Genomic DNA, 13,906 nt, shown 5'->3' on the forward strand with positions numbered 1-13,906 from the left:
GAGCAACGGGGACGCGCGGAGGAAAATCCCAGGGAGGGAGGTCTCAGACACTGAAGCCGATACCACACGTCGGAATCTGGTGTGGGGGAAGACTTTTTTATTCGTCTGTTTCGGTCGCGGGGAGCAGAAGTTGTGCTGGTTGGCTGGAGTCTAGGCGGCTCAAAGGCCCCCGCAGGCAGTGCTGAGGGCAGCCCCGCAGCCGGGGCCTGGTGCAGCCGCCGCCGCCGCCGCTGCCGCTGCCACCGCCGCCGCCGCTGCTGTCAGGGAAGCGGAGGCGGCCGATGGAGTCCGGGAGCGGCTGCTGCTGCTGCTGAGGCGGCGGCGCCGGGGGCCCAACACCGACCCCACACCTCGTCTCCTCCGCTGGGGTCCCCGGAGGTAAGGTGCCCCTCCCCCCTTCAACTACTCCAGGGTTCCCCTTTCCCCCTTCTGGCTCCCCCACCCTCCTTCCCCACCCCCGGTCCGACTACAAAACTTGCCCCCCCTGCCCCTGGGAACACCTGCATATCTGGTTCCTTCTCAACTTTTCCCTCAAGCTCGGGATCCTCCCACGTACTTTGCCTTCCTCCTCTGCTTAGCTCCTCCCCCTAACTCCAGGGTTTCCCCTCAGACCTCTTTCCTCCTCTTGAACCGCCCCCCCCCCCTTATTTTTCTTCCTTGCCATCCTGGGCCCCTTCCACCCCCGTGCCTCTTTCCTTTATGGTCCCATACTTGCTTCTCCCTTCCTCTTTACTCTCGACCCCTCCCCACTCTGCTGACCCTTAGACCTCCCCTTCCTCCCAAGTTGTTTTATCCTCCTGTCACTGGGCTTTCACCCCAGGGTTGTGAATTGTGGCCTTACATCAGGAATGGATTTTGGTAACGCCCCTCCCCCCCGTTTATCATTTCCAAATACTGTTCTTTGGTCAATCCAGTCCTGCTCCCACCTCCCCTTTTCTCTAGTCCTTGTAACCCCACCCCTACACTTAGCTGCACTGCCACCCCCCAAGCAGCTTAAAGTTGACATAGCATCGACTCGCGGTGGAGAGAAGACATCTAATAGTGATGACCTCTTCTGTACTGAGGAAATCCAGTGTGAATTCCCCTCGGTTTCTCAGGGCCTTAACCATTTCGATAGTCGGGACGCTTGAATCCCATTTCAGTATGTGTCCTTGATATTCTCTTGTCATATTCTCCCCCACCCCGCTAATCCCCTCTTATTTCAAGATCCAAAAAGTCTTGAACTAAACAATGAATATATTAGAAAGATGCTTCTGATTTTCCTGGGCAGAAGAAAATAGGCTTCCCTAAAAGGCTGGGGAATGGTGAGAGCCAAACTGGAGGTGATTTCCAAGTGTCAGCGACAGCCTTTGAGCCCAGTCTTGGGTATATACATTTAGAAGGGCTGAGAAATTTTGGAGAAGTCTCTTTAGGCTTCACTTTGTTGTAGGGCCAGCTGGTGGATAGAGCACTGGGTCTGGAATCAAGAAGACCTCATACACTTAGGATCTGTGTAACTGCAGGCAAATCATCTTAGACACTTACTAGCTGTGTGACCCTGAGCAAGTCATTACCTTTCAGGGTTGTTTCTAGTATCAAATGAGATATTTGTAAAGTGCTTAGCACATGATAGGTGCTTATAAATGCTTATTTCCTTCCACTTTCTCAGTTCAAAAAGCAGACACTACATGAATTGACATTAGTATGAATGAGGTTGTGGAAAATTTTGATATGGCCTATTTAATTTTAGCTTTGTTGCTTTAAAGATACTGGAGCAGTATCTTTTCGTCAAATCTCTGACCTGATCCAGGGCAAAATTGTTCAGCTCATCTGTGGCTCACTAGAATAGTTTTGTTGACTCCATAAGAGTGTAGCACATGTGAGACACTGAAGGGTAGCCAGCATAACCAAGGAGCATGGGACAGTGGAGAGAGCCATGGGGAGGTAAGTCAGTTCACGACTTCCGTATTTGATCCTCAGAGTAACCTTAGGCATATTGGTTTACTTTATACAAGTCAACTCTGTAATAGTTTAATAGCAGGGACTGGGTAAGGGACAGAATCAGACCTACCTTGTTTGTTTATAAAACATTTTGCGGACTAAACTCTATAAAGGCATTTATTAATAGTAGTATTGCTGTATTCCTGGGAATTTGCCTTCTTGTCTCTTTATCTGATATGTCCATGGTCTACGGTCTGTCAAACTAACTTGGTTAAAAGAGAACCCCCAGCTCCACTGAACTTCTCACCCACCCCAAGGTGTTGACTAAGCCCTTTACCCTGCCTGAGCCATAAACCCACATTCCAATACCTGTAGGCTGAAGTGGGAAGAGACCCTCAAGTGAAGTGTGAGAGTTTGGCTGCTGCTTTATTGGCCACCTAACTCTGTCATGCTCATGTTAGTGAAGACAGGATTAGTAGATTATGTGTTTTCAGGCCCGTACTTGGTTCTGAGATAATTAAAGGACCTCACTTTATCTTCCCTCTTATCAATTTCCCAACTAGGAACTGCTACTGACCCTTTTCTCGGGAGCATTGATTACCCAGAAGGGTTTGAAACTAAAATTTAAGTTCAGCTGCACTACCAGTTTTGCTCCAACCTTTTTTCCCATCTCCCTTTTCCAAGCTAGTTCTTCTTCATAGGAAGAACGCTTTAGCTGGGAGCAGGGGAGGGGAACCTCTCTTCTGGTAAGAGTTTTGATTAGAAACCACACAGGGGAATGGGGAGTCACCCAAATAACCAAGGGGATTGGGTGGAGAGAACTCAGTTAGAAAAGAGTAACCAGGCTGCCTTTCCTTGCCATGTGTCTTTTCCATTTGGTGCTCCCAAAACTGGCTGAGGCCTCTGCCCAGAATCTGCCAATACTGGCTCCTTGGCCCCATTCCCTCAGATGCAGCTCAAGTAGCTCCCAGCCTGATTCATTATTGATTCAGCCACATTTAGCTCACTGCCATCCTTCCACTTGATGGTCCTAAGAGAAACTGTGCCCAAAGTTCAGTATTCTTTTGGGACCATTGCTGTGATTTTTATTTGGTTCTTGATAGGGCTTAAGCTTGCTTAACTATGTGGTCCTGGAAGCTGAATTGTAACCCAGGAAAGTGAGAGGCCCCAGCTTCCTATTTTAACAGTAATATCAGAGAGGCAAGATGGGCTGAAACTACACAGTTAAGGTTGACTTGGGCATAAGAATGATACTGATCTAGAACTCTAAGACTTACAAGTGGGTATCTGCACATTATCTCATTTGATTCCCACAACAACCTTGTGAGACAGGTGCTATCGTTACCACCATTATGAGGAACCTGGAATGAGGAGGTTAAGGGATTCACCCAACATCCCGTAGTTTAGTTTCTGAGGCTTCCTGACTGAAGGTCTATTTCTCTATCTTCGGGCCCCTGTTGCTCACAAGCTCATAGGGTCAAGAGGTCTAGAGCCAGGAGGGCTCTCAGGACAGATAGTCCAGTGTCCTAGTTTTACAGACAAGGTGACTGAGGCACAGGAATGAATAGCAACTTGCCCAAGGTCACACTGGCAAAGTAGAACTGCCACCCCCAGCCTCCACCAGAATTAACTGGCATCAGGAAGATTGTGGTTAGGATATTTCTTGCAGAGATCTGTGAAGGCTGTGGACTGAGCTTTGGAAATCTCTAAGGGAAACTAGGGATTTTTAACCTGCAGAAGGGTAAGGGGGTTAGGGCATGGGGAGCACACATCGGTTTTATTCAAGTATTTGAAAAAAGTTAGATTTGGTTTTTTTTTTTTGGAGGGGGGAAGGCAGAGTAATTGGGGTTAAGTGACTTGCCCAAGGTCACACAGCTAGTAAGTATGTCAAGTGTCTGAGCTCGGATTTGAACTCAGGTCCTCCTGACTCCAGAGCCGGTGCTCTACTCACTGCTCCACCTAGCTGCCCCGATTTGTTCTCTTTGACCCTAGAAATAGAATTTGAACTCAAGTCTTCTGACTCCAGAGCAAGCGTTTTTTCCAGTGTGTCATCCTGCCTTCTATTAGCGGAACAAGCAGCCACTAGTAGTGTTGTGTCTCTTTCCTTGCTGATGCTCTGGAAGCAGGACAAAGGAAGTGTTTATAGGCAGAAGTCTGGATTTGATGACTTCTTAAAGGTTCAAAAGTGAAAAATGCAAGACCTTTATGAAAGTCTCAGAATTCAGTTCCATTCCAAAAACATTAAATGTCTATTGTGTGTGAAGCACTGTGCTACTTGGGGATGCAGAAACAAAAGCAGAATCAAAACAGCTCCTACCTTTAAGGAGTGCATATTCTGCAGAGGGATAGAACATGTTCAAAGTAAATCAGAATCACCAGGTGCAGGGAGGTTGTCATAGCCCAAAGTAGGCCTTCATTATCTAGTTAATGGGCTCCTTGATTTAGAACTGGAAGTTGTCTTAGAGGCTGTCTAAGCCAACCCATATGTTAAAGATCAGGAAATCAGGCCCAGAGAGAACAGGTGACTTACCCAAGGTCACATAGCTAACAAGGAGCCCCAAGAGAACATGTATCCAAATCTAGCACCCCTCCCACTGTCCCACTAAAGAGAGGCATGATGAGGAAATGGGGGGAAAGGCCAGTCTTGGGTTCTGGTAGACCCAGCTTCAGGCACAGACAGACTTTCGGTAAATGTGTCAGTGGAGTAGGGTAGGAGGGTAGTTGAGAGTAAGAAGGCTTCTGGATCCTTGGAGGAGTGGGACAGAGATGAGGCAGGCAAGTGTGAGCAACTTCCTTCTGTTGCATGTGTACATGGTCTTCCCTTTGCCCTGTAATAACCCTGGATGCTCAGCCCAGCTCAGCAGACACTGCCCAGACATGAGTTATGGAGCCCACGTTCTGTTGTCAGTGCTCCCACTCCCCACTCCCAAGCCTGCTGTGTAGTCAGAGGAGCAAAGGCCTTTCCAGTTTCCTTTTCCATCTCAAGTCATGTCAGGCTCCAGTAGGTTGGAGGTAAGGAGCTTCCCCAAGCAGGACAGTCTGAGCTTTAATGGTTAGATAGGAATGGGGATGGTATGACCCTTAAAGCCACAGAAATTGAGAACCAAACTGGATTTTCTTCCCTCACTGGTTTTTTTTTCTTTTTCTTTTTCTCTCTGGCAGAAAGGGGTGGGGCAAAGAGAGCAGATTCAGAACTTGATGACCTAGTCCTTTCACTTAACTGCCCTGTAGTTGTCTTTTCTCTGTGAAACTGCCCCCTAAACCTCCTAATTTTAAAATTTATTTTTTGAAACCAGTATAGTCCATATTGGGACTGTGTTGGATTTGCGGGACCAGAGAATCCCCTACTCCCCTTGACATTCCCAAAAATAGGGAAACAATCTAAACATTCCCTTCTCTATCTCTCCTTATCTAACCCTTCCATAAGTCCCAACCTCCCAGCCCCAGCATTAAAACTAAATAGTGACAATGCTTAAGTACCAGAGAGCCTAGGAAGATGGTTTCATACCCACCCCTCCACACCTCTCCCCAAACCCAGTTTAGGAAGTCCATCTCTGGTTCAGTATATGTCATAGGGAACCTTTTGTGCCTTGGGAGTAGAGGTGTCTAGCTCCACACCACTTGGCAACCTGGTCTTCTGGAAGAGTTAGAGGGAGAGACCACCAGACAGAGACTGGCTATCAATAAGGAAGACCCTTGGAAATTGAAGTGAGGTCCTCAGCTGTACTCTGTTAGAGTTCTGGCTTGTAGTGAGGATAGAGAAGCATGTGAAGTCCCTATCTTGAAGCTTATACCTTCCCCTCTCCTTGCTCTCCAGCCACTAATAAGATTAAGCTGCCATCTATTTGCTAAGCCTCTGAGTGAAATCTGAAGCTTTGTACATAAGAGAATAAGTGGAGCTCACTTTCACTGGAAGTTTTGGGGAGAAGATGGGCTCTGAGGAGGCTTGGGAAGGAATTTAAAGAATCAATGAGGCAGAAAAAAAGTGGAAGGAGAAGGATTATGGGAAAAGAAATGTGAATAATGGCTGTTGAATAAAACTCTTGGCTGCTCTATCAGTTTCTTTTCTGACCTAGAATGAATACCACGATGTTGTAGGAGGCAAGACAGGTGGTCCTACCTAGTTGAAGCAGAGTTACAGTAGAAAGGCCTGAGAGCCCTTCAGAGGTGTCGTGAGGAAAGACTGAGGTTTTCTTCTTATGCATATGTTGTATGAATACGAGTAGAGACAGATCCACACAAGTAGTAGTGCTGGTTATGCTGCTCAGAAAGCAAGGCCCCCAGGGGCCCTGCCCAGCTTTGGGAGGGGGCAAAGCAGAACTGCCATCCCCAGCCTGCACCAGAATTAATTGGCATCAGGAAGATTGTGGTTAGGACATTTCTTGGACTTCTCAGGAGAGATCTGTGAAGGCTGTGGACTTAGCTTTGGAAATCTCTAAGGGAAACTAGGGATTTTTAGCCTGCAGAAGGGAAGGCAGGTAGGGCATGGGGAGCACACACTGGTTTTATTCAAGTATTTGGAAAGAGTTAAATTTGTTCTCTTGAGCCCTAGACATCAAAACTAAAGTCGCTAAGTGGAAGTTAAAAACTTCCTAAAGTAGAGCTTTCCAGAAGTGAAATGGACTGCTTGATAAGTGGCAGGAGACCACTTGTTGGTTGTTGTGTAGAGAGATTCTTTTTCAGATATAGGCTGGACTCGATGGCCCTGAGATACCCTCCAGTTCTGTTTGCTTAAAGTGCTTCACACAGCTTGAGTGGTGCCTCAGTAGACACAGAGATGTAGACCAGAAAACCTTAGTCAGGTAGGGTTGTCTTTTACTCTTTATGTTGTCTGAGGAGTGAGTTTTCATGACTGCTTATAGAGTCTAAGCTACCTCCCAGCCCCCCCAAATATATACGCCTAGGCCTCAGCTTAAAAGTTGTTGCTAATACATGGAATTCACCTTCATTCTTATCCTCCAATGCCCCCTGACGGGCCTATGTTCTTTGAATATACTGTAGTCTTATTCTGTTCAGGGACTTGTAGCCATTGCTGATTACAGCCAGACTCCTGAACCCTGGTTAATCTAAAATTAACCGTGTGCCTCTCCCACCCCTGATCCAGTAGGATCACTGTGTGGTTCTCCAGTTCCTACAGGGCCTAACCAGTATCTCTAGTTGGAGAGAAGTCTAAAATATGACTCTGTTTGGAGACCAGAGACAGAGGAAGCAGTAAACTGAGCTGTTTTTCTTCCTTGTTGTTCTTTCCTTGAGACTTTTCCCAGGAATCTCTCCAGAAGAGAGATCTGGGTTATGGGGATCTTATTGCTCCTTTCCCCCTCCCCTAACTCCTCTCTCTAAAGTTCTAGAGCCAAGATTCTTAGCCCTAGTGGTGGTGGTAGTGATGGTCAATTTTTGGCACCCCAAAATATTACTAGTTATCTCAAGAGAAAGCTCAACCCCAAATTCTTATGTATTTCAATAAAAAATAACATATATGTGCCATCCAGCTCCTTCAGGAATAGGGCAGGGTGTCATGAGAGCAAACAAACAAGAGGACGGTGCAAAGCCAAAGCCTGAGAGTCATTATTCTAGCGTGGTTTTCTCTTAACCCGGCCTGGCATGGTTTCCGATGGCCACCAGAGAGTTTACAGTCTAAAAGGGCAGGTAAGAACACACATGGAAACAACAGAAATCTATATGTACCTTAAAGCGGGATTGTGGGAGGAGTGATAAATGAGGACAGCTTCCTAGAGAAGGTAGAACTACTCCTGTCACCACAAATCTTTATTAGGCATCTGTTTAAGTTATTATAGTGACAAAATTGAAAATTAACGAGTCTCTACCCTCAAAGAGTTTATAATCAAATCAGGGTCAGAGATGAGGAGATGATGAGAATGTATGGAAATCACTGTAAAACATGTCTTAAAATGATTAAATGCATAGGACAGGGCAAGTCCAGTGGCTTGAGGGTATTAAGGAAAAAGCTATCATTTCTTTCTTGAGAGAATAAGAGAAAGATTTCATGAAGAAGGTGACACCTGAACTAGGTCTTAAAGGAAAGGGAATGTTGCAAGTAGGTAGGAATTAGAGGCCAAGGTTACAGCAAAGAGTAAGTGAAAGCATGATATATGCTAAGGCTTAGAAATCTGAAGTTTAAAGGACCACCAAAGGGATGGGGCACGAGAGGGCAAATGGGGAGGACATGAGAAGGAACTTTGGAGAGATAATAAGCAAGGAGAAAGGTGTATGCCTTTAGAGGGGACACAGTCTGCTTAGGGAAAGAATGTACATACACATGTGAACACATTGTAAATATACTTACAGAGCAACGTGTTAGCAAATGCAAATTATGTACCTAGTATATACTAAGCGCAGCATAAAGACAAAGTAAAGGAGTATTGAATGTGGAGTGGCCATAATAAGGGAGGCAATGACATTCGAGCTAAGTAACGCTTAATGAAGGAAAGCAGATTCTAGGGAGAACTTTATGTATTTGGGAGTCGGAAGATGGTAGGAACTCAAGGGTGGAAAAACTAACTGGTTTGTGTTTCTCCTTTCCCTTCCCTCCTTCCCCAGCTTGGAAGTGCTGTGTCCGGCTGTGGCCATGGGAGACACGGCCGTGGAGCCAGTCCCGCTGAACGCCTCTTCAGAGCCCACTCCAAGCCCACCAGGAAATAATGGGAGTGCCCTTCTCAGTGTCATCACTGAGGGGGTTGGGGAGCTGGCAGTCATTGACCCAGAGGTGGCCCAAAAGGCCTGCGAAGAGGTGTTGGAGAAAGTAAAACTTTTGCATGGGGGTGCAACTAGCTCCCCAGAGGGGCCCACCCTCGAGCTTGTCAATGGGGACAGCACAGGCAATGAACTTCGATGCCTGGATGAGCCACCCAGCCGCATCCAAGAGGAGGATGAGGTGGGGACCTCCAGCTCAGCTAAGGGGGCGAGGAGGAGGCGGCAAAACAACTCAGCCAAGCAGTCGTGGCTGTTGAGGCTGTTTGAGTCAAAGCTGTTTGACATCTCCATGGCCATCTCGTACCTGTACAACTCCAAGGAGCCTGGCGTTCAGGCTTACATAGGCAATCGGCTCTTCTGTTTCCGCAATGAAGATGTTGACTTCTATCTGCCCCAGCTGCTAAACATGTACATCCACATGGATGAAGATGTGGGGGATGCCATCAAGCCCTACATTGTGCACCGCTGTCGCCAGAGCATTAATTTTTCCCTCCAGTGTGCCCTACTTCTTGGGGCCTACTCTTCAGACATGCACATCTCCACCCAGCGACACTCCCGTGGGACCAAGCTCCGCAAGCTCATTCTTTCGGATGAGCTGAAGCCAGCTCATCGAAAGAGGGAGCTGCCCTCCCTGAGCCCAGCTCCTGACACAGGGTTGTCACCCTCCAAAAGGACTCACCAGCGCTCTAAATCAGACGCCACTGCCAGCATCAGCCTCAGCAGCAATTTGAAACGCACGGCCAGCAATCCCAAAGTGGAGAATGAGGAGGAGGTAAATTGCAAGGGTTGGGTCTAGAACAGTGTTGTGCAGGGCTGCATGGGGATAGGGCTTCTGCCTGAGAGTGTTACTTCCCATATCCTTTTCCTTTTTCAAATCTTTCATTTCACACTCAGGAGCATGGAATTTTAGAGCTTGAAAGATTAGAAAGAATCTAATCTAGCTTCCTTATTTTACAGATGAAAAAAAGTGAAACTTTTGAGTGCTTACCTAATTTGCCCAAGGTCACACAGCTACTTAGTGAGCAAACCAGGTCTCCTGAATCTCTGGCACCTCTCCTTTCCACTGTGTTCTGACTCTATCCACTTCTTGCTAGGAAGACCCTGAAGGCTAAGATTGTGGGGGATGAACTTCTTGTGCACGGATTCTTCCCCACCTCCACTTAAGGCCTGGGTTGTCTGCTTCAAATCCCTAGGAAGTGACAGAGTCTGTGGGGAAAGGAACAGAACAAAGAATCGTGTATGTCATAGGCAATGTAGAGAGAGATGTAATAGGGCCTCAGCTCATTCTCCTGGCCTTGTCATCCCTGTTGTTCCTTCCCCTCCTTGTAGATTCAAGGGCAAATTTTATTGGTTGTTATTTCAGCATTCAATCAGAATGCGCTTACTACCTGTTAGCTCTCAGGTAATAAAGTGAGGGTGGGTGAAATAGCTGGCTTCCCTACATTTTTCCATTTTCCTTCTGAGTAAACAAGATGGAGTAAGCAGGCTAGATGGGAGTGGGTGTCAGAAGCTCTCGGTTAAGACCAGAGATATGACAGCCTGGAGAAGGAGGCTGTGAGGAGACAATATTGGGACAGGTATGTGGCCTAAAGATGGGGAGCCTTCATCAGCAATCCTCATCTACCTTCTAGTCCCCAGCTGGGTAAATGGCAGGGGAAGCTACCCCAGTGGACAACCAACTGTTGGTGACCTGGTGTCCTAGCCAGACAATGGTGCCTCAGTTCTCCACCACTGACTCACCACTGGCCAGGCTCCCAGACTGGCTTCCAGCCCAGTTTGGGAAGGAAGAGAAAAAAGACTAAGGAATTGGCCCTTGTTAGAAACCCCATGTGGCCGGGGTCTTGGCATCTGCCCGCATGGGGAAGTGCCACATCCCATGTTTCTAATACAGTAAGGATCCTTTCAACCTGTCTGTGTTGGGAGGAAGAGGAGGGAGGGAGGGAAGCTGCTGTCTCTGGGAATTAGACTTTGTAGGCCAATTTGCCCCTGATCACGTGATCAGGTTGTTGACCTGGAGTGAGTCAGAGTGAATTCATATGCTCTAGTCCAGAATCATTTCCCAGAGGACTCCCTCCTGGGATTGTCACCTGTCCTTCCTGGCCAGCAGGGGAGTGGCCTTTGGATAGCTTCTGCCCCCTCCCCCCCCATCTACATCCCTATGACCACACTCTAAGATGAAACTGTTTCCTTCCTCTTGAGATGCTGAGCTAGAGGGCATCTGTTACAAGGCGGTAGGCTCTGCCAAACCACACAAGGGATGGGGACAGTCTCTGCCCTCAAGGAACTGCTACATTCTAACAGTTAGAGACCATACAAGAGGGAGTGTGGTAGTAAGGGAAGGGCTTTTTTTTTTCCTCCTAGGGAGTTATGAGTGTGGTGGGCAAAGCCGTATGGAAATTAAGTGCTAGGCTTTTTCCAGAAGCAGCAGTAGTAGTGACTTGATCAGGTGGCCATGAAGTGAAAGAATGCGGGGGCAAGTTTGTAGACCTGACAAGAGCCAGCTAGGTTTCAGGCCCCTTGACTCCAGGGAGTTGAAAACCAGATAGAGATTTTAGGACTCTCCATGTTCTTATGTGGCCTTCCCAAAAACCATGTACAGACCCCATGGGGCCACTTTACAGGCCTGGACTTTTCTCCACTACTTGTGTAGCTCCTGTCTTAACGCTGGACATACTTTGACCTTGGTACTTTCCTTAGGCAGTGGCTAAAGCTGGTACCCTTTTTCTTTCTGGTCCTGTCCAGGCCAGAGTTGTGGGCATCTTGTAGAGGCCAATCCTTGTGGGGAGTTGGGCCAGGCCTTCCAGGTAATTCATTTTCTTGTCTTGGCTCTCTGTCTCAAAGATCACTATATCTTGGGAGAAGGGAGAGGACACCAGATCTCCAAACCCTCACAGGTTATCCAGTGCTACCAGGATTAGACACCCGATTCCTTTCCCTTCCCTGAGGGAAATGTGATCCACAGATTAAAAGATGGAGACCTGATCGCTGCTTCGACAGAGGGGAGTTTTATCTGCTCTGGGGTCTTTAGATGCTGTTCCTCAGCGCTCACTTGCCAGGTGCATTTCAGCAATCTAATGGAAATAAATAGTGGTTCTTCTCCTACCCAGCCCTTCCCATTTTAAAGTAAGTGGGAAAGGAACTCAGCCTCAGCCCAGCTCTCCTTCATCCTCCCTTTCTTTTATCATTTATTGATTCATTCAGTTATTTAGCAGACATTTGTCAAGCACCTTCTATACACAGAGCACTGTGCCAGTGGTGTGAATGCATACAAGATGAAGAGGAGAAAAATCCTGCCTTTGAGGTGTGTGTTGCTCATTCATTTCAGTCATGTCCGACTTTTCCTGACCCCATTTGGGGTTTTCTTGGCAAAGATACTGGAATGGTTTGCCATTTCCTTCTCCGGATCAGTTTACAGATGAGGAAGCTGAGGCAAATGGGGGGTCACACAGCTTGTACATGTCTGAGACTGGATTTGAACTCAGATCTTCCTGACTCAAGGCCTGGTGCTTTATCCACTTTGCCACCCAGCAGCTTTGAAGAGCTTGTGGTTTAGTATGCAAAGCCCCATTGTCTGGGGAAGTACTAACGGAAGGACTACTTCTCTCCCTCTCCCCACCCTGCCCAATCAGGAGGATTAAGCACAGCTTCCACATTTTCCATTTCTCTCTGCCTTCTGTTTATCCAATTTTTGCTGGCTCTGTTCTAACCAGGTATCCTTTCCCTTATCTTCACTACCTATCTCTTAATTCGAATGGGGATTATGTAAGGTGGAGTAGTGGAACTGACAGACACTTGGAACTTGGCTTCCTTCATCTCCTACCCACAGACGATACCAGAGAAACTTTGCTCAGCTGCTAACCACCAGGCAATTTTCTTTCCTATTTCTAACTAGATTGATTCCCCTACCACCACAGTAGCAGCATTTTTGGTGGATCTGTCTTGCTTTCTTGGGACTACCTCAACCTTTGTACAGAGAAATCTGTTTCATGTCACGCTGGGAGCCCCAACCAGCCTGCCAGCATGATATTGTTCTGATGTCAGCCTCTTGGCCCAGCCCTGTTCCCTGGAGCTGACTCAGTGTGAGTAACAAAGGCTCAGTGAGTAGAGGAGGTCACGATAACCAAGTGGAACAACCTTCCCCACAGGGTGTCCCTGAAACAGTAGGAATGGGGGAGACGAGATAGGAGGGCAGGCTATTCCCAGCCAGGTTTATGGTACAAGTCCTTCTATCTGCCGATAAAAAGAGGCCTCACAGGTCTGGCCTTGGCGGTCTCACTGCCTCACCAGCCCTACCCTCAGCCTGGAGAACGGGTATGGAAAGGTGAGATTTCTAAGGTTGACTTCCCTATGCCCTCCTTTGTTCCTACTTTCCCTGAATGTCCTCCTGACTTCCCCAACCTCCTATCTTCACCACTCCTCAGGTTCTCCAAGGAAAGAGTTGGGAAGTTTTCAGGTTAGAATGGGGCAGTTAAATACTCCAGTAGAATTCATTGAGTTGAATATTCAAATAGAAATTAAGACCTCTAAGTGACTAGTCTTTGAGGAGGGAGGAAGTAGGACTCTATCCCTTTGTTTAAGCCCAGGCAGTCCTCCACACCTTTGCTTCTTCCCCCTCTTCCAAAGCTCTGGAAGACCTCATCGTGTGGGCCACAAGATGGGCACTATTCTGAGGGCCACTGGGGCTTTGTGAAAGAGGAGCTACAAGTACCCTCCCCTCCCCCAGCCTGAATCTGGCTGAGCCATAAAGGGACCTCCTTAGAGCCCCCAGAACTAGCAAAGGTATAGACTGTCTCAGAACAACAGCTTTGTCTCAGACTTAGTTTCAAGTTGCATCTTGCAGCCAGGAGCAAAATCAAATCGATAGATGTGTATATATTCAGTGCAGGAGGTAATAAGTAGGACTTAGTGCTGAGCAGACTGGAGAGGATATGATGGTTTGCAGGCCATATTTGTCCTCTGCTCCCTCTAGCATCCAATGTAGTATGGAACTTGTGATGTGATGTGGAATTAGAAGTTCCTGATTCATCCATCAGCTTTTAAACTCAGCTCTTTTTCTTTGCTGTCCCCCAAGACTGGTGGAACTGAATATCTCTAATTTGAGGACCATATATCTTGTGAAACCTGACCTGAATTAGGAGCTGGTACTTTGGAAACCACTAAGCCTTGGGACATTGACTGAGAGTGTTAGACTGAGGAAAGCTGTGCCTTTCTGGGACTCAGATCTGGATTTTTTTCTTTGAAATAAGGGCTAAATAAGTGAGAGGGAAAAAAACAG

At 47.3% G+C, this 13,906-nt stretch overlaps 1 protein-coding gene across 4 annotated transcripts in view; it reads left to right on the forward strand.

The window, feature by feature from the left end:
- Positions 1 to 13,906, forward strand: part of PI4KB (phosphatidylinositol 4-kinase beta) — a 25,582-nt gene continuing 11,676 nt past the window's right edge. The window contains exons 1-3 of one of the 4 annotated variants that reach the window (XM_036766562.1): positions 151 to 378; positions 7,410 to 7,566; positions 8,479 to 9,403. In XM_036766562.1, the coding sequence (XP_036622457.1) occupies positions 8,507 to 9,403 (897 nt within the window). In that variant the 5' untranslated portion in view covers positions 151 to 378; positions 7,410 to 7,566; positions 8,479 to 8,506. Of the gene's footprint in view, positions 379 to 7,409; positions 7,567 to 8,478; positions 9,404 to 13,906 lie in introns of all 4 variants that reach the window. The other 3 variants (XM_036766558.1, XM_036766560.1, XM_036766559.1) reach the window with 3 other exon arrangements.

Source organism: Trichosurus vulpecula, chromosome 7, assembly GCF_011100635.1.
Source record: "Trichosurus vulpecula isolate mTriVul1 chromosome 7, mTriVul1.pri, whole genome shotgun sequence".
NCBI lineage: Eukaryota > Metazoa > Chordata > Mammalia > Diprotodontia > Phalangeridae > Trichosurus > Trichosurus vulpecula.